General features: G+C 54.6%; 5 protein-coding genes across 5 annotated transcripts; 2 read left to right on the top strand and 3 right to left on the bottom strand.

Annotated features, from left to right (window-relative positions):
* Window positions 1-159: 159 nt before the first annotated feature.
* Window positions 160-1,847, bottom strand: F5144DRAFT_521822 (aflatoxin regulatory protein-domain-containing protein; the record flags this gene model as incomplete). The annotated part of the gene is made up of 2 exons (XM_066786725.1): window positions 683-1,847; window positions 160-523 (listed from the first exon to the last, which is right to left on the bottom strand). Exons 1-2 carry the CDS (start codon window positions 1,795-1,797, stop codon window positions 160-162), a joined length of 1,479 nt encoding a protein of 492 aa, XP_066647738.1. The 5' UTR covers window positions 1,798-1,847.
* A 5,125-nt stretch (window positions 1,848-6,972) lies between these two features.
* F5144DRAFT_479180 (uncharacterized protein) lies at window positions 6,973-7,410 on the top strand (the record flags this gene model as incomplete). The annotated part of the gene is made up of 1 exon (XM_066785145.1): window positions 6,973-7,410. A coding segment is annotated over one exon (438 nt), but the record flags the coding sequence as incomplete, so codon positions are not given.
* A 1,777-nt stretch (window positions 7,411-9,187) lies between these two features.
* F5144DRAFT_588157 (uncharacterized protein) lies at window positions 9,188-10,181 on the bottom strand (the record flags this gene model as incomplete). The annotated part of the gene is made up of 3 exons (XM_066789901.1): window positions 9,188-9,425; window positions 9,489-9,865; window positions 9,951-10,181. 3 exons carry the CDS (start codon window positions 10,179-10,181, stop codon window positions 9,188-9,190), a joined length of 846 nt encoding a protein of 281 aa, XP_066647736.1.
* Window positions 10,182-11,753: 1,572 nt separating this feature from the next.
* F5144DRAFT_478024 (uncharacterized protein) lies at window positions 11,754-13,311 on the bottom strand (the record flags this gene model as incomplete). Its single annotated transcript, XM_066785080.1, has 4 exons — window positions 11,754-12,344; window positions 12,554-12,766; window positions 12,848-13,063; window positions 13,270-13,311. 4 exons carry the CDS (start codon window positions 13,309-13,311, stop codon window positions 11,754-11,756), a joined length of 1,062 nt encoding a protein of 353 aa, XP_066647735.1.
* A 1,362-nt stretch (window positions 13,312-14,673) lies between these two features.
* F5144DRAFT_597003 (uncharacterized protein) lies at window positions 14,674-16,150 on the top strand (the record flags this gene model as incomplete). Its single annotated transcript, XM_066790845.1, has 2 exons — window positions 14,674-14,983; window positions 15,054-16,150. 2 exons carry the CDS (start codon window positions 14,674-14,676, stop codon window positions 16,148-16,150), a joined length of 1,407 nt encoding a protein of 468 aa, XP_066647734.1.
* Between the last annotated feature and the right edge of the window lie 607 nt (window positions 16,151-16,757).

The raw sequence follows: 16,757 nt of genomic DNA, 5'->3' as shown, positions 1-16,757 counted from the left end.
ATTCAAGCACACAGCCCACCCTCGAACCCAGCATCCTCCATTATCTAAAGCCAGCTCCAGCGCCAGCCCATACCACAATACCTGCAATAAGTAGGTCCACAACCAGATAAAACCCTCAACCTCAACCCCATACCCACCACCTCCCTTTAGCCCAAACCATTAAACACCCCCCAACCCCCCCACAACCTCCCTCGCCAACACCCTCATCCGCCTCCTCAAATCCTCCTCCAGCTGAAACAAAGTCGACACCGACAACGGCGGCTCCCTCCCCAACCCACCACCACTCCCACCACTCCCACTCCCATCCCCGCCCCCATTCCCACTCCCCAATCCACCCTCCCCCGCTGAAAGTGAAAGCCCACCCACCCTCAACCGCACCCCCTCCAACCGCTGCGCCAGCGCCTGCGCAAGCTGTCCCACACGGTGCAGCTCGCCCAGCACAAGCCGCGGGGCGCCAGCCAGGCAGTAAGTGCCTAGTGATGTTGGTGCTAGGGCAGCCGCGGCGGCGGAGAGGACGTGTTCGCTGAGAATATCGTTGCGTGTAGGTGTGTGGCGGTTGTTGGGGAAGGTTGCGGTGGGGTGGGGGGATGTTGGGGTTGGGAGGAAGAGGGTGGGGGTGGAGCTGTGGTTATGGTTGTGTGGTTGGGTATGGGAGGTTGGGTGGGGGTGGGATGGGGAGTACGAAGGGGGTGGCGAAGTGGAGGGTGAGGGTGTCGGTGGTGTTGGGCTGTTGCCGTCGTCTTCGTTGGTACTGGGTCCGGCGGCCGCTGCCGCCGCTGCATACCAGCCCATGACCTTGAGCGTGGCGAGTGTCATGAGGGATAGCAGGTACTCGTCGTGGGAGCAGTGGCAGTCGAGGAGGTTGGTGAGAGTTTCTATGGCGTGTTTGTTGTCCGTGATGACGGATTCGATGGTCCGGGCATTGTTGTGGGAGCTGTTTGAGAGCGTGTTGCTGGTCGAGAGTGTGCAGCCGTGGGCAGCGTTTGCAAAAAGGCGGGCGAGGAGATCAAGGGTGGTAGTGAGACAGCAGTCAAGCGGCACCGGGCTGCCGTTGCTGTCGGTGCTCGTGCCGGTCGGGGGATTCCAGTCGAGGGAATAGGTGTGAGTGGCCGAGAAGTCCGCATCTAAGACAGAGAGCGGCAGGTCGCCGAAGATGTCGGGTGTGGAGACGATGCTCCGGTCGTTGGTCTCTGGCGAGCTTGATTCCTCTCGGTCCATTATCATGTGGGGGCCGAGACCCAGATCGAAAAGCTCGCTGACGTCGTTTCCGGGGCCTGTCATCGGCGGTGACCCTGCTGGATCGGCCCCGAGTGTCGTCGGCGAAATGTAATTCCACATATCAATGTCCGGGCCGCTACAGTTCCCGGGAGTTGCGGTAACTTGGCCCGTCTGGAGGTGAGAGTCCAACGGGAATCCGGTATGCAAGGAGTGTCTCCTCCCCGTCAGTCTATCCCGGGTTGCTGAGCTACCGTGGGTTCCGCCGGGAAATCCAGTGGAGCCGGGATGATCTCTACCGGCCGGGACACGGGCCGACCCCGGGTTCCCGATACCAAGCCGACTGGTTCCGATCCAGATTTGGGTGGCGTCTATCTTAGACGCATTGGATGAGGTGCGGCCAGTTCGCCTCGATACCATGTAGATGCAAGCCACCCCCCGGCGTGCACACCGCGCACATGTCGGCTTCTCCTTGCTGCATCTGACCTTCGAGCTGGCACAGTCAGTACAGCTATCCCGTAACTTACGCGGGCCCTGGGTGCTGCCCTGGCCGACAGAGTGTCGAACTGCGCTGTCGAGCATGACGAAGACCTAAAGAGCCCATTGAATGGCAGGTGAGAAGACGGTAGGAGGGAAAGCTGCGTCAACAAATTTACCGGGGAGCTTGGTGTATGGGATATATAGGCACCACAGTCCCGACACCCTCCAGACCCTGCTCTCCATCTTCAACCCTTTCATGGCAAACACATCTTCATTCGGTTGCAAGGAGAGACATGCCTTACCAGAACGGTACACAATGCTACCATGCTCGGCAGGTGGCGTCTAGGATCCGACCACTGGGGTTTGGCCAGAGTGTCTTAGAAATAAGACGGACAGATAAGTAGCCATAAGCGGAGAGGCTGATCTAGCGAGCGCTGGGAACTGTCAACTCAGTGGCGGAAGGTTCAAGCCGGGTCTCCGAAATGTTTCACCACGCTTAGTTCTCAAGTTTGCCTATCAGGGTTCTCATCAACATGTAGTTGCGCCGATCTCGTTTCAGAAGCATGCCCCAACTATCAGTGTTGTCCAATGTTTCTGCGAAGTATCTAGGCGAACGGGGTCCGACGAGACCGGCCTGTCAATGGCCCTAAAATAGTAGAGTTCAGCCAGCCTGCGACCATGCAAATCTTATTGGCGATAGTATGGTCCCCCCTTACATTGACTGTCCCCCCAAGAGAAAGCCCTCGGAGCATATTCCTAAAATGGCATGCATACCTAAAACACTTCGGCAAGCACAACACCATCATGTGTCATCACGCCTGTTGTTCGCCAACTGTGTAGGACCTTCCATGAGTCTCAAGACTACCTTATATTTGCTCCCTGAAGGAGGTATAGCAGTGGTGCAGTGATCTGTTACAGGGGTACGGTAGTTTGGCCTCATGAACTAGCCCAGGCGGGTTCTGCATGCTTAACAACCTAGGTGTCATCGATTCCAGGCCTGGACATTTTCCGGTGATGTATACCCTTTCCATGTGGCGAAGCGTATTGTCGGATCGGGCCTTTTCTTTTTCCTCCTGCTTGAACATTCGTGTTACCATTCATTGCGGCTGCCGGGTACGTACATGCATGTGCAGTGTCACGGATGATCTCTTGCGGCCCAGGACCAAAATGTGCCATCCTGCGGCTCTGGTGATGGTGGGCAATGCTGATCACCCCAGATGTTTCTATTTAATCCAAAACGGGGACAGTAAAATCCAACATCGGGTATGCCATAGCACGTTACTGACCTAAACTTCCGATGAATCACTCGCCTCGTGACACCCAGGGGAACGGCTCTTCGCCCTGTAACCTTGGCATTAATGACATGTTATACACCTTACATATCGGCACAGAAAACCATAAACGAGACTTGTGACCGCCAAAACAGCCTGGTAGCCAACACCATCCGCCTAAGGCATTTGGTCCTCAAAACAGCGGCAAGCTTTCGGCATCGGAAGCGGCCTCGAGTTCCTTCAGGCCAGGCCCTGGTCTGTCCACTTCCCCTTTGGTTAACTCATATGCATGTCTTTTCTTAATCCGGACCTTAACTGGAGGGTTTAGCCTCTGACGAGGTACCCTATCTTCCCTGAGTCATTCTCCGATGCCATAACCGCAGCAGATCCACTGAATCTCGCATGCGTATTTGGACCGCCGTGGTACGTGAGAGACAGCCAAAACCCGGCCCGGCCATTCCGGACCGGGCCGGACACCTTGATCAAATCACATTCATAAACTTGACCCCGTGTGCATTCGTCAACGAGGGAGCAAGTTTCAGGTACTACCTGCCGGGTAGCTTGCATTTTGGTCAATCAGTCTATTGCTTCCATAACGAGCAACTACCTGCAGACCCTTTTGACCTCGGGGGCACGTCGTAGGCTGCTTGATGGCCAAGGCGTGTTTCCTTCGGGACCCTCGGCGAGGGAGTCCCCCACATCCCACTTTCAGCTGGGTTCCTCGTCGAACCAACACTGTTCGACCCCGCCATGTTTCTCGTGCGAACCACCGCGTCTGCGCGGTGAGTATGTCACCGGCCAGAACAAGGTTCCCCCGTTCGGACCTCTCGGATCAGTCTTCTCAGGCTTCCGCCTTCGATCTAGATATCCCGAGCCTACCTCTTCAGATAGGCAGCAGCCGAAGCCCAAAACAGCGATTATCCGCGTCCCCGCCTTTCTCTTTTCTGCTCGGAAACTATGGCCGAGCTATGGACCATCTGGAACATGGCAGCGGCGTTCGATTGGACCAGTTGACTCGGGAGTGTGACCAAAGTCAGCGTGAATGGGCAGACTGCTAACTCATCTTCTTTACTTCACATGAACCTGACCATCTGAAAAGGGCTTATTACGGCGAAAGGTGTACCTCAAAAGTCATATTATACTGGCACCAACCTTCAACATGCTGGCAGGCACCACAAGCGCGGTTCAGCGGCCAGGCGCAGCGGAGCCAGGGAAGGCTCATACCATCACATTCCGACACATTTACCTCCTTCAACTAGGTTCCTATACAATTCGATTCCCCTCCACTTCCGGGTTTTCGGTTCCCCATGTGGAGTACAAAGCTGTCCCAACCAACACCCCGTCCTCGCTGGAAGCATTGAGCGGGGGCTGTCTCACAACCCCTCCCACAGCCAGCGCATCGGATTATTCCGGCTTAGTTTCAAAAAGGTCCAGAGCTTGCAGCGGAGAATACAAGATTTGCCGGTATGCTTGGAAAAGCAGGATCACACGGTGGAGCTCAGCGGAACGGACAAACCGGGCCGTCTGCATAATACATCCCGCGGCACCCCGCTCCCAAGGCTCCCTTTGACTGACAGTCTCGCCCCATGGTATGGTGTCGCATGTCGAGGTACCTATGGATCACATACACAGCGTGCAGACCGGCTTTACTCCAGCTTACCAAAGTTCCCTATGATCACTGTGCTGCCGAGGCAGAAGCCGAACTACCCCCGAGGTCAAGAGCTGACAAATGGAAAGGCCCAGACTATACAGATGCCAATCAATGAGCTGGCAGGGTGTTGGTTGCGTCAACAAGTACTGTGTGTATCAACAGCGAGTGTCAGAAGCCCTAGCTCTACGCTTGGTTGACCTTTACTGAAGGCGTCCGAATTTCGCCTCATTTTTTTACAACTCACGGCGAACACGGAGTGCAGGGAGTGTTGGCTGCGTTGCCCGCAACGGCCTTTTGAAGGGCTCAAGCTTGTTCGACACCATGGGCTTTCTGAACCACAATCTCATCCCCTCACTTCTGGTTTTCCTACGGTGGGATTCCAGCCATGAATTTACATGCTTTTACCGAGCGCTATTACTCCCATATCAACCCCATATTCAAGGAGTCAAATAATACCTACTATATGGAGGCTCAACACCGTCATATGCAGCTATTTTCACGCCCCTTTCCATAACCACCAAGGTTCTACCTGATATCACGTTAGTTTACTTGTCAAGATGTGGATCATTCCTCGCCAGATCGAGCTGAAGTCGGCTCCCATCTCGGCATACGCCACCGGCTGTCCGAAGAAATCAAGCGGAATGATAGGTACTAAACGGTTCCGACCTCTCCGGCCGGTTGGCGACAAAGGCGGGGTTCGCAAGCCAACGATCGCCTGGCCAGATCATGGCTTTTATTTACCGGATCTGTGGATGCAGTAAGCCTCGATGCTACTGATGCGGAGCAGTGGCGCCAGTTGACACAGAACCTACCGAGAGGAGCTTGTGTGACAGCAATAGCATGATCTACATCGGGATATGGAAGCCAGAAAGAGGAGTGGCAAAGACACAAAAGCTCCAAGCGAGGGACCACGAACCAGGAACAAACACCAACAGAGACGCCCGGCAACCGGTGAGCGTCGATCAATCACTGCGCCTTTTCAGCTCTCTACGACACGGGCGCCATCACGCTTCGTCTATCTCGGTACCTAGACCGCCTCATCTGTCCAAGAAACGCCACCGCAAAACTGACCCACCCACGCGGTAAGCGCGATAAACCAGGTCCGCGCAAGCTCCGTCATCACCCGATTCCCTCCCGATTCCTTGGCCTCAGCCGCAGCCACGTCCGCCCACTAACCAGCGTCGCCAACGTCTCACTCTCGGCCAGATAGGGCAATACCGCCCCCGTTGCTGATCATTTCTACACGGGTTGTGCCTCCCAGCCGGATTCCGTTCCCGCCACGGGGCCGGCCGTGCTTGGTAGGTACCTAACCAATCACGAATGATGGACTTGGATGGTAGCTGTATACGGTTTACAGTGAGGGTTTAAGTGGTCACCGTAATGAACTAAGCACTGCCGAGGTGTACGTTTTCAGCTCCTGGGAGGAGTACATGTACGGGCCACAAATTAGATGCCCACGAAAAAAAATCATTCAAGTGGTAACAGTCACCCAAAGAACTACCAAGGCGAAACGTTCTTCCTGGTACAGGTACATACATCCGACTACATGGACGGGCGTTCGCTCAAGGTCCCCCATCTGGCCTTCTGACGGCTCGTGCCTCGGGCCGACAAGATTAGATACCTAAGGTACCTGCCTAAGGTACTCTCTGTCTTACACGAGAGTTTCCCATCCTCAAAGCATCAAGGGACGTAGGCCCGAAGCTCCTGTGAGGTTGACTGGCGTTGCCACTTCGTTGTGGCATAATCTGCATGAGTCGGGCCGAGTGTGTAAGAGTACGCAAGTAGCCGGCGCGGATCGCCGCATGTCTCGGCCGGAAGTCAACGAGCCACAATCCGGGTTGTTGTCACCATGCTCCCAACGCCGTCTACCCTGCCTCGTCTGCCATGCCATAGTTCCCCCTACTTTAATGGGGATTCTGTGGGTGTTCTGCCGACCAATATCACAATGTTGGGCCGCTCGTTGCAAGGGGGCAGCGGTAGCTGTGTCCCGGCCGTGGAGTTGTAATTTGAAGCTAACAAACTTCATCGCAGAGAGCTCTAGTCCGCTATAGGAGTCCCCATTAAGTCCCCATCAAAACAAAATAGACTGTAGTTTGTGTCACAAAAACCACATGAGATGCCCTATTGTTTCACTGCACCAAGCGTTCTACGCCATGTTGACAAAGGCCATTGTTAGAACAGGACGCCCCTTGTGCCAGGGTTGTTCCCGTTCGGCTTGCCAGCTACGTAGGTAGTAACAAAGAATTGCCTTCCACACTTTACCGTCATAAGAACCATATTCTCCTATGCTATCCGGCCCCCGTCTGTTCACCAAATGTCCACGGTCCAGGACACCCGTTATATGTCTCCGTTCTAACAGGCACTAAAGGGTCCTCAACCACAACAATGGACGTCAACCAATACGCCTGCAATCCTCACGGAGGGGCCCCTTCCGGTCCCGGGACAACCCACACCCCTTCATGCGACTGTTGCTTGGCATATCAAGCGTTGAAAACGAAGGAGAAGGTGAGAGCCATTTTAGTCACGATACAAAACCACATTGCTACTCTCGAACCCTCGCCCGCTAAGTCCAAGTGTAAAGGAATCGCGATGCGGCTCGCTGACTTGTGCATCCAATACGAGGAAGTCGAAGCGGTGCTTATCCGGGCTGCTAAAACCAGAGCCTCGGGCGAACGTCAACAGGCGGCAGTCAAGTTGGCCAGTATCATGATGGCAAACGCGGGGAAGAAGCTCAATTTCCTGATTGTTGACGTTACCGAGATATTGGAAGAGCAAAGCGGCAGGGACGCCTAGGTAATTCGGGAGGAAGTTTAATGATGAACGAACGTTTAGGAAGGTATTTTATTGTAGATAAGAACCTATATTGTTTTCGAGGCTTCAAATACGACAGAAGCTGTGGTGCTTCCCATCCCAATTGCTAAAACGGTGACTGTTAAACAGCCACGTCCACTGTACGACTACCTGTAGGTATTTCCACCCTCGATGGTGATGTAGCACGGTAGAAAATATCAGCTGCTTGCCATCACCTCTCTTGTCAAAGCCCGGTTTGCGAATGACCTTTCCCGCGTCGAAGCCAAGGTTAGTATGACACATTCTCCATGACAAATAAATACCTGTTTACCTCTACGCACGGTGCCATATCGGAATGAAGCCATCACCAGGTACATGGAAATTCCAATTCTACGAAAAGAGTCAGCAATCGAGGCACAGCGCAAGACAATTGCTCTACAATGCTGATGCTTGGATAAACACAGGATCAGGTGATTACATGTTAAAACGTTGATATCATCGGACGGCCTGGCCTGCGCGGCCTTATTTCATGATGCCCCCATAGAGATGAGAGACTACTGGGTCGACAACAAACCTTGTAGTGAAGCGGGAAAACATGATTTGTGCATCAAGAAGACCTTTTGGTCCCAACATGGATATGGATGGCAATTACCGGTTCGTAAGCAAGCGAACAACTCACTCACAACAAGGCATTGCTTTGTGGCTAGTAGTCCTGTTCAACGGGGGAGCCACATCGATCGGTTGCCGGTCTCTGCTCTACACCGGCCGGAGTGTTCACATTTTCTTGTGGTATTAAAACCCCACTACCACATTGATCAACTCGCTCGCTCGGAGTCACATCTACAGAAAACAACAACATTCCACCAATACATGTACATACCTACCAACCATGGGTGCCTCCGATCAAGCTCACAAGGCCCAAACGCCACCTAGAATCCCGAATACCGACAACAGGACTGGGGTCAAATTCATGCCCACCCGGGCCAGTTCAAGCATTAAAACGGCCGCTGACAACACGGACTTGAAATCCGCCAGCTCATTCGACCACAAAAGCAAACCATCACCCAAGAAAAGCAAGGGGACCTGCCCCTGCACCTTGTGTGGCTGCACCATTCAGAACGGCCTTCCTGGGCACTGCTTGAAATGCCAAGTTACGTGCGTGGAGAAGAACTCTACCTTCTGACAGAACTCAACACGGATGATGGTACGAGTGGGTTGGTATTAGTGGGGGACTGGCAGCAGAGTGTGGGCGACAAAGGAGCGGGGGGTGTCAATAGCGAATTATGAAGGTTGCCTTATCAAGCGGATTAAAGTAAATTTCGTCGTCATATCTTTTTATTTGTGCCACATCCCAGAAAGTTGGAGCTAGCAGTTGAAATAACATAGGATCTTGGTATCTCCCGGGACCTGGAGTTGTCATTATTATCTAGTAAGAAACCGGCAAGAGTCTGACAATGTATATATTTCTTGACAAAGCGTGCCTTACATGTTCATGCTCAAATCGCGCCAAAGCTGTCAGGACCTCCGCGTTTAAGAGAAGCCACCGCGACAACTCCACCAGTCATAAACGACCTACCTGCGTGCGAACGAACGTAACGTGATATTGTAGCAGAGGTAATATTCGTTTTGATATCTACAAGAAATTACTGTGGCATGCATCAAGCCTGCATGGGAAAGATATGCCCTTCGAGACTGCAGCAACTAGCGCCTGATCTCCAACACAACGATACTCCAAGCTCATAGCCCCCCCCCCTCACAGCTGCCCCAATAACACCCCGCATCATGGTGACAAGCTGATGCAGCCGTCTGCACTATCCTCCTGAAATATACCCCCAAACACCACCGCTTCATCGATCGCATCCGGCTGGAAGCCGTTCTTGGTGATATCACCCACGCCGCCCACCGGTTTCTTGAGAACCCCAAAATGGAACTGGCCCTGACCACTGACGTCGTTCTGAAGCACATCGGTAACGGCAACCAGCGCATCGTCCCCCGTAGAGAAGAAGACCTGGGTTGTCCTACAACTGGGGGTTAACAAACAGGACACATGGGTCTCGGTAACGGAAGAAGCGGGGACACACAGCTGATCAAAGTCCAGCGTCAGCGCAAAATTGTGGAAGACGCCGGCGGTGAACGGGGTGCTGAAGAGGACGTCGCCTTGGTTGACGTTGCCGAAGAGCTGCAGCGTGTCTGGGTCGGGCGTGTTTTGCCCCAGGATCGTTCCCGTCTTCAACACAAACTGGTTGGTGCTGAAGTCCTGGCTCTCCAGAAAGGCGAGCTGATACTCGTGCGATAGGTTCAATGGTAGCGCGTTGTCCTTGAGGACGCTGAAGTGCAGTGTCTTGATCCCCTGTGTGCTCGCGTCGGTGCCGTCATTGCTGGCGGGGATGAGCTCGGCGCGGCGGAAAGCAACTTGGTTGTTGAAGATGGACTGGTCGCTGATGGACACAGCGATCGGCTTCGTGTTGGCGTTGGCATCGAACTGCATCACTCCTTTAGTTAGTGAATCAACGATAGAATTCCGAGCCAGGGGTCGTGCAGACCAGTGACGCGGTGCTGGAGGGCAGGAGGCGGAGGGCTTGGCTGAAGGTGAGTCCTTCGCCGAGGACAAAAGTCTCGCTAAAGATGTCGTTGGGCACATCAAGATCGCTAGCAACCAGATCACTGGGAACCCGACCGTCAAATTGGAGCTGGCATACTTGCCCGGCCACCAGAGGGGAGAGTAGGGCAAAAAGGAGTAAGGATGGGGGGCGAGAGAAACGAGGATACAGCATCGTTTTTAAAGGAACGTGTCCAAATGAGTGACTGTGAATTAGTTACAGTACTTCGTAAATGTTGATTAAAGGAACATTAGGTCGATCAACGATGGAAGTTTCCTTTTGCGGCGCGACCCTAAGGTAGGTAGGCAGGGCCAGGGGATGTTGGCCCTTTTGTATGGACGAACGAGCGCGATGTTGACCCGGGCTCGGGATTCTCGGCCTAGGTAGTATTCCATGCATTACGTATGTCCCTAGGATGGGTTGATCGTCGTTGCGCGACGATCCGCGTGTGAGGCTTCAGCCGGTGGCTTCATGCATCGTAGCCTGGGTGTTTCAGAAAAGCTTTGACTGAAGGCAAGGCAACCCGACCAAGACTGGACGCTGTGGCTGCTAATAGGATGTGTGGGTTTTCTCAAGGAGGCAAGTGGATCATGGCGAAAAGAAAAAGCTGTTCTGCAAATCCCGCGTTGGAGCTGGGGGAGACTACGGTACTGGTTGGTTGGGGCTTGCAGAATGGACAGGGAGGGAAACGTGGTTAAGAAGACTTGGGGGCGGAGCTCTAAAGAGCCAAAGGAGATGGTGGCTGGGATGTGTGACCTGTTGGACGTACAAAGTACATACAGTTCACCATGTCATCCATAATCGTCCAAGGGCAGAGTGAGAGTGGGATAGTTACATGATCCAAATCCAAGCGAGTGGCTGGTAAGTGCCAAGGTCGAGAGGAAAAAGAAGAACCCAACCCTGGCCAGCTTGAGAAACCGTCCCCCGCGCGGGGGCCCCTTGAGCCGAAAGCGCCTCAGCTGGCAGCCATCCCGCCCCAATCCACAATATGGAGAACTTCAAAGCTCCACCTCGAACAGATGGCCGCAGACAACGCCTGCAACCTTGACTTGAAACACGGCAGTACCCGAGATGATCTCCACATGCAACCGCAGGCTGTCTCCGTGCTGGTCCACGCTGCCGGGACCAATGTACTTGACATGGCAAAATCGCGTGGAAGTCTTCACAGCAGCCCTAGTCGCAACTTCGGCCGTTCTCTTCGCAACAGAGTAGATCACGACGCAAGGGCAACCACGATCGGTCGCGATCCCAAAGGCTTTGGGATCCAGGGGGATGCCGCTCTTGTTGGAGTCCGTCGACACAGGGTTGCCCTAAGAAGCGAGATTACAGAGTGAGCCTGGGGTCAAGTCCCCGTGGGGAAAACAAAGAGCACAGAGTCCAAACAGGGAAAACCGCTAAACACAGGGAGGGGGCATGTCGGGTGTCTTCTTACCTTGTTGATGAACCACGAGATGTTGGTGTCTGGGCCTTTGCCAACCCAGAAGCCATAGCTACGCTTGGGGATGTGTGAATTGGTGCGGATGGCGAGCTTATCATCCGCTGGCGCGGGGGCGGGCGCTTCAGAGTTGTCGAAGGTCGCAGCCGCGGCGATTGCGGCGCCGTTCTTGACTGCCAGTTGGCTGTTCGGAGTGCCACGTTAGGGAAGCTGCTTCTCTTGCCACATTGGCTGTGAATTAATCCGGTGCCACAAATTGAACTTAGCCAGGTTCGTTCTGAAAGTCAATGGAGGCAAATTTATCGCCGAGCTCAGCTTGGAGGAATAGGTTGCACCCAAAACCGCCGACGACAACGATGAGCTAATGGCGCTGTTAGCACCATCAAAGAGGGGCCAGAAAGCATCAGGCGGCGGTGCAGGAAACAAAGACGAACATTGGGTGGCGAGCCTTTCTTCTTCTTGACAGCCTCGACTTGGCGCTCCATGAGCGACACGATTTCATTGGTAACGGTCCGGAGCTCCCGGTTCACATCAGACCTGCCAAGATAGTGGTTAGGCGCATAATTGACGTAAGGTTTCAGGGGAGGGTGTGCTAACTGCTTGAGTAAGAGGGGTGGTAAGTCTTGACCATCAGGCCCGACGAGGATGAATTCGTGGGGTGCGGCATGGAAACCCGTGCTCGTGTAAGTAGTGCGCACTTGCTCCCAGAACTCCTCAAACCGGTCATCAAATTGGGCCTTGTCGACTTTCTCAATGTCCATGCCGTAGGTCTGGGCCTCCCGCTTGACGAAGGAGAGCAGGGCGCCCTTCATGTACATGTCGCCCAAGAGTGCGCCCTCGCATTGGACGCATTCGTCAACGGTGACAGGTGAGGTGGCTGTCAACGTGTATGAGGTCACATCCTGTGAAATGTTAGTCAACAGCCCTGATGAGAGCCCCGGAATCTCCGGTGGGCTTGGAGGGGAGCGCTGACCACTGTGCCCCCACCAAAGTCGGCAATCATGACCGTGTTCCCGCGCTGTTGTCCCCAGCTGGTCAGTCTTTGCAGGTATGGGAAACGAAGAGATGATCGGTTGCGAGGGTTGACGAAAGTACATGTACATGTGCGTACCTTGAGGTTATGCTTCACTGCCAACCCGGGGATTGTAGCCAAAGCTGCAGCCTCGGGCTCGGAAATAAAGCCCATGGTAGCGCGAGGCCCGTTGGTGGAGGCCAACATGTCCGACTGTTCAATAGCCTTGCTCATCTGCGCCAGGGTCGATTGGTTCCACACCGCGGGAACACCGAATCGGATATGTAGGGCGGCCAGATCCACGGGGGATAGCTTAAGGACTTTCAGATGGCCGCCAACTTGCTCCTCGCAAGCTTTCCAGAACCGCTCGAGGTATATGGCCATCGCTGAGACGCCATCCAGCTTAAACCTTGCGAGCCGCTTGAGTGAGCTCTCGACAACGGCAAGGCGGTCCGCTTGTAGGGTACGATGAGACAGTGCGCCGTCTGGAAGCGCCAGCTTGAACAGGTCCAGCCCGATTTCGCCCTGTTCAGTCCGGATGTCGTCACCCCAGCTCTCCTTGCGGGTCAGGGAGCCTATGACCGTTGGCTGCAATTCCTCTTCCCTGAGCTGTATCGGTTGGACTAAATCTGTGGGTCGGTCGTCGAGTCCGAGCAAAATGAAGGAAGCACCGCTGGTCCTGTCCCCATCGCAACGTTAGTACTTGCTTGTTAGGTAAACTTGCCCATATGTTGCCAGTAGTGCTGGGGCCAAACACCGGAGGTACGCCCAACGGGATGCTAAGTGATGTTTTGAAATGCGTGTACTTACGAGACCCCAATGTCGACACCGACAGCGAGTTTGAGAGAAGGTGCCATGGCTGTGGACCCGTGGTTGATGGCTCGAAAGACAGAGTCTTGGCTTGGTAGACGTCGCGAGCAAAAGATGCGCAAGATTTGACAGAAACTGGCTGTGTAGCGTGGTTGACCTCCTTTCGATGGGCGTCGAGGAATGAGGCCGCACTTGCCCAGGGTAAAAAGCACGAGTAGGCAGCGCCGTCCCTAAGACAACTTCCGATGATGGTTGACCAGCCGATGAGAACAGTTGACCAGCCGGTGAGAACAGTTGACCAGCCGGTGAGAACAGCCCTGTAAGTTTCAATGTGTGGTCACTGGGTCCAGCGACATAGGAACTGTGTGCGAAACTGCCTGAAAGTCACAACGTCTCCGGACAGGGACAGCAGCAACGCATGCATGCATGCCACCGACCGTGGAGGAGGCATCACGGATTCAAACGGATACGAGAGGTGAATTTTCAGTGGCTAGTCGTAGGCCCGGAACACCGCCGCAGCCATTTGGAGACTGGATCTTACCGTCTTACGCCGTCACTCCATGTCACTGTGTATGTTGTTTAATATGCAAAAACACTTCCAGGTTCCTATCCAAAATGTCCTACATAGGTACCCAGGTAAGCTGCCTTGATCGGGCTACTGCACCGTCGAAACACCCCGCGAAATGAGCCCCCGCCCCGTTTGTTTGTGATGGTGCCTGGCTTGACCCAGATCGGCATGGTCCACAATGGTACATACATGCCAACTAATGGAACATAAAAACCATTACATGTCCCTGTACATGTCCATGTACACATATGTACATGCCCATGTATGTACACATACACAGTATGCACATGGGACGCTGGATGCGTGTCCAAAAATTCGGTTGTTGCACAAATTCCAACTGGCTGATCCCGAGCACCAATGGCCGGAAACGGCCAGACTCCCATCCCATCGCTCCGTTGGCGGGGACGAAGCGGAGCGGAGCAATGGGAGGAAGAAAGGAGAGTCATTTCATTCCCTAAGCACACACAAGAATCCTGTCCTTGGGACTATCGACGCTCGTATCCCGCTTTCCGTGCTATTCGTGCACACACCCGAGCTGACCCGGCCCCTTGTCGACAAGTTGTTGTTGAAACACCAGCCTTTTCCAGCATCAGAGCACGCTACTATGCCCCGGCCCAACAGCCAAAAGCGTAAAAGACGCAGTGCATCAACGCCCGAGGGTGCTTTTGACGCCAAAACACCTGACATCTCGCACGAAAACATGGCCAGTTCTTTTCGGCCTGAAGAGCATCCGGCTCAGCCATGTGAGGCTTACTGCTGCCGACGCGGCGTCGAATGGGTTGACTATCACCGGGCATTGGATCACTACACCAACGGACCTTGCAAGGGAAGCTTGAACACCATGGGTCGTTGGGGGACACTGCTCACCAGCGTGAGGGCCTGGTCGCAAGACATCCGACGGATGGGCCTTGCAGCATGGGAAGACCTGGATCCGGATGCCCGGAGACGCTTGGAAAGCCGGACCCCGGCCGCGAGGCAATTTTGGGAATCCGACTTCGTCGCCCACCAGGCCGGGATCGTTCAGGCATGGATCTGGCATTATCTTGACGACAATTTGTTCTCTTTTGCCACAGATGCAGAAGAGGGGTCTCTGGTCAAACCGAGCTCAACTGTATGGGAACATGTTCGTGGTTTGCGCCGTGAATTGGATGGTAAGTCACCTACAGTTTGCTGCGGTGTATCCGCCGCCTGCCGCCCAGTCCATACTAACGCTGCGTCCAGCTTTACGCCCTTGTAAAGGCGAGCACGATGACGCCGTTTACCGCATCCAATTCTCCGCCTGGGTTCGCATGACTGAACACCTCGTCCGGCGTGGACTGGGAGTGGAGCAACCCATTGAGCCAGCGCATCTGGTGTCCCACTTCAAACAGTTTCTCCGTCACCTTGTTGCTGGCGGCGAAGACAAATTTCTCGACGACGCCCATGATGGGGATCTGCACCAGCGTGGCAGCCGGGATAACCCTACCGATTATATCAACATGACGATCAAGAACCTACTGGGCGCCGCCCTCAGCGCGCAGTATTTCCTCCATGGCATGCGTGGAAGCTACACCCTCAGGTTTACACCCATTGGCAGTGACGAAACCTCCGACTTTCCCTTTGACAAAAGTTGGATGCGGGTGGTCAATGCCGTCGAGGTACCGCCCACCCGACACGGCCGACCAGGCGGCCCGTTGCCGCCCGTCCAACTTGTGATTGAGCCCATGTTGGTGACCAGTGGCCTTAACGGCTTGGACTTCGATCGCGAATTCTCCCTTGTGACTCCCATGCAAGTCATTACCCCTTGGACCTTTGGCGGGCCCGAGGCCAAACCCTTTATCCGGCCCGGGTACGAGAAGGGTTGGGAATTGCTCCCAGCCGATGTCCGGCGAGAACGGAGCATTCGAGCTTTTCAAGAAGCTCTGGAGCGGTCCAAGCAACGTGAGCAAAGTAGCAATAATACAGCGGAGACATCGGGTGCTGGTTGCCAGCAGGGCGACAAGATACCGCAGACACCAGGAGCCAATGGCGAGCGAAGCGAGAACAACCCGGAGGCACCGGGTATGCACGGCGAACACGGTGACAGCAGGCCGCAGATACTGGGAAACGACGGTGAGCATGGGAAGAACATACCGGAAGCGCTGGATATGGATGACCAGCGAGGCGACAACGCACCACAGACACTGAGAAACGATCACGAACAGGGTGAGGACACGCTGGAGGCGCTGCCCGATATCGAGCAGAGCGACAATACAAAAAAAGAGACACAGGACATGGATGACCAGACGGCCCCGCCTCACGGGGCTGCCAATGTCGGGGAGAGCAAAGCCCGGCAGTAGACTAAAACACCGGTTTGCAGTTACAACCGTGAACCCATTCCATCCTTCTTCCATAGATAGATAGTTTCTTTGTTAGGTTCTGAAAAATATCATCCCAAACTTCTGTCTGCTGCGAGCCCCGAGCATGGGCACACTGCAAGGTCTCCCCAAAGGCACTCAAAGCCACGGTTCGCTTGTTGCCACCCGGTCGGAGGACTTGACTCTACTGCCAACCGCTCCTGGAGGCAGGATCACCGGTAGCGGGTCTTGGGCTCTCCAACCTGACCTTCTTTGCCCCTCTCCCGTCCGTTTCCAAACGAGTTGGGAGCACGGAGCCTAGCCAGTGAGGTCAGGCACCAGACACCCTCATCGGCATCGCCCAGCGGCGGTGCAAATTCCCGGGCGAACAAAATGAAATGGCGCCCTCCCCACTGCCCCTTCCTCTCTCCATGCTGCAAGAAACCGGCAGCCGGTGGAGAAAAAGCAACACACCCCATTGCAGACCATCCCCCCCCCCAACAAGATGCCCACTCGGACATGGCTTGTTACAGGGCGAGGGCGTCTCCAATTGGCGCTCGGAGCTGACCGGTATGGAGACTCCTCCGGGCCCTGCAACAGTAATTGGCAG

The sequence above is a fragment of the Chaetomium tenue genome (genome assembly GCF_020726465.1).
Source record: "Chaetomium tenue strain MPI-SDFR-AT-0079 chromosome Unknown F5144scaffold_1, whole genome shotgun sequence".
Lineage (NCBI taxonomy): Eukaryota > Fungi > Ascomycota > Sordariomycetes > Sordariales > Chaetomiaceae > Chaetomium > Chaetomium tenue.
The sequence above is the reverse complement of the archived record's forward strand: the minus strand, read 5'-3'. Positions and strand labels throughout refer to the sequence as shown.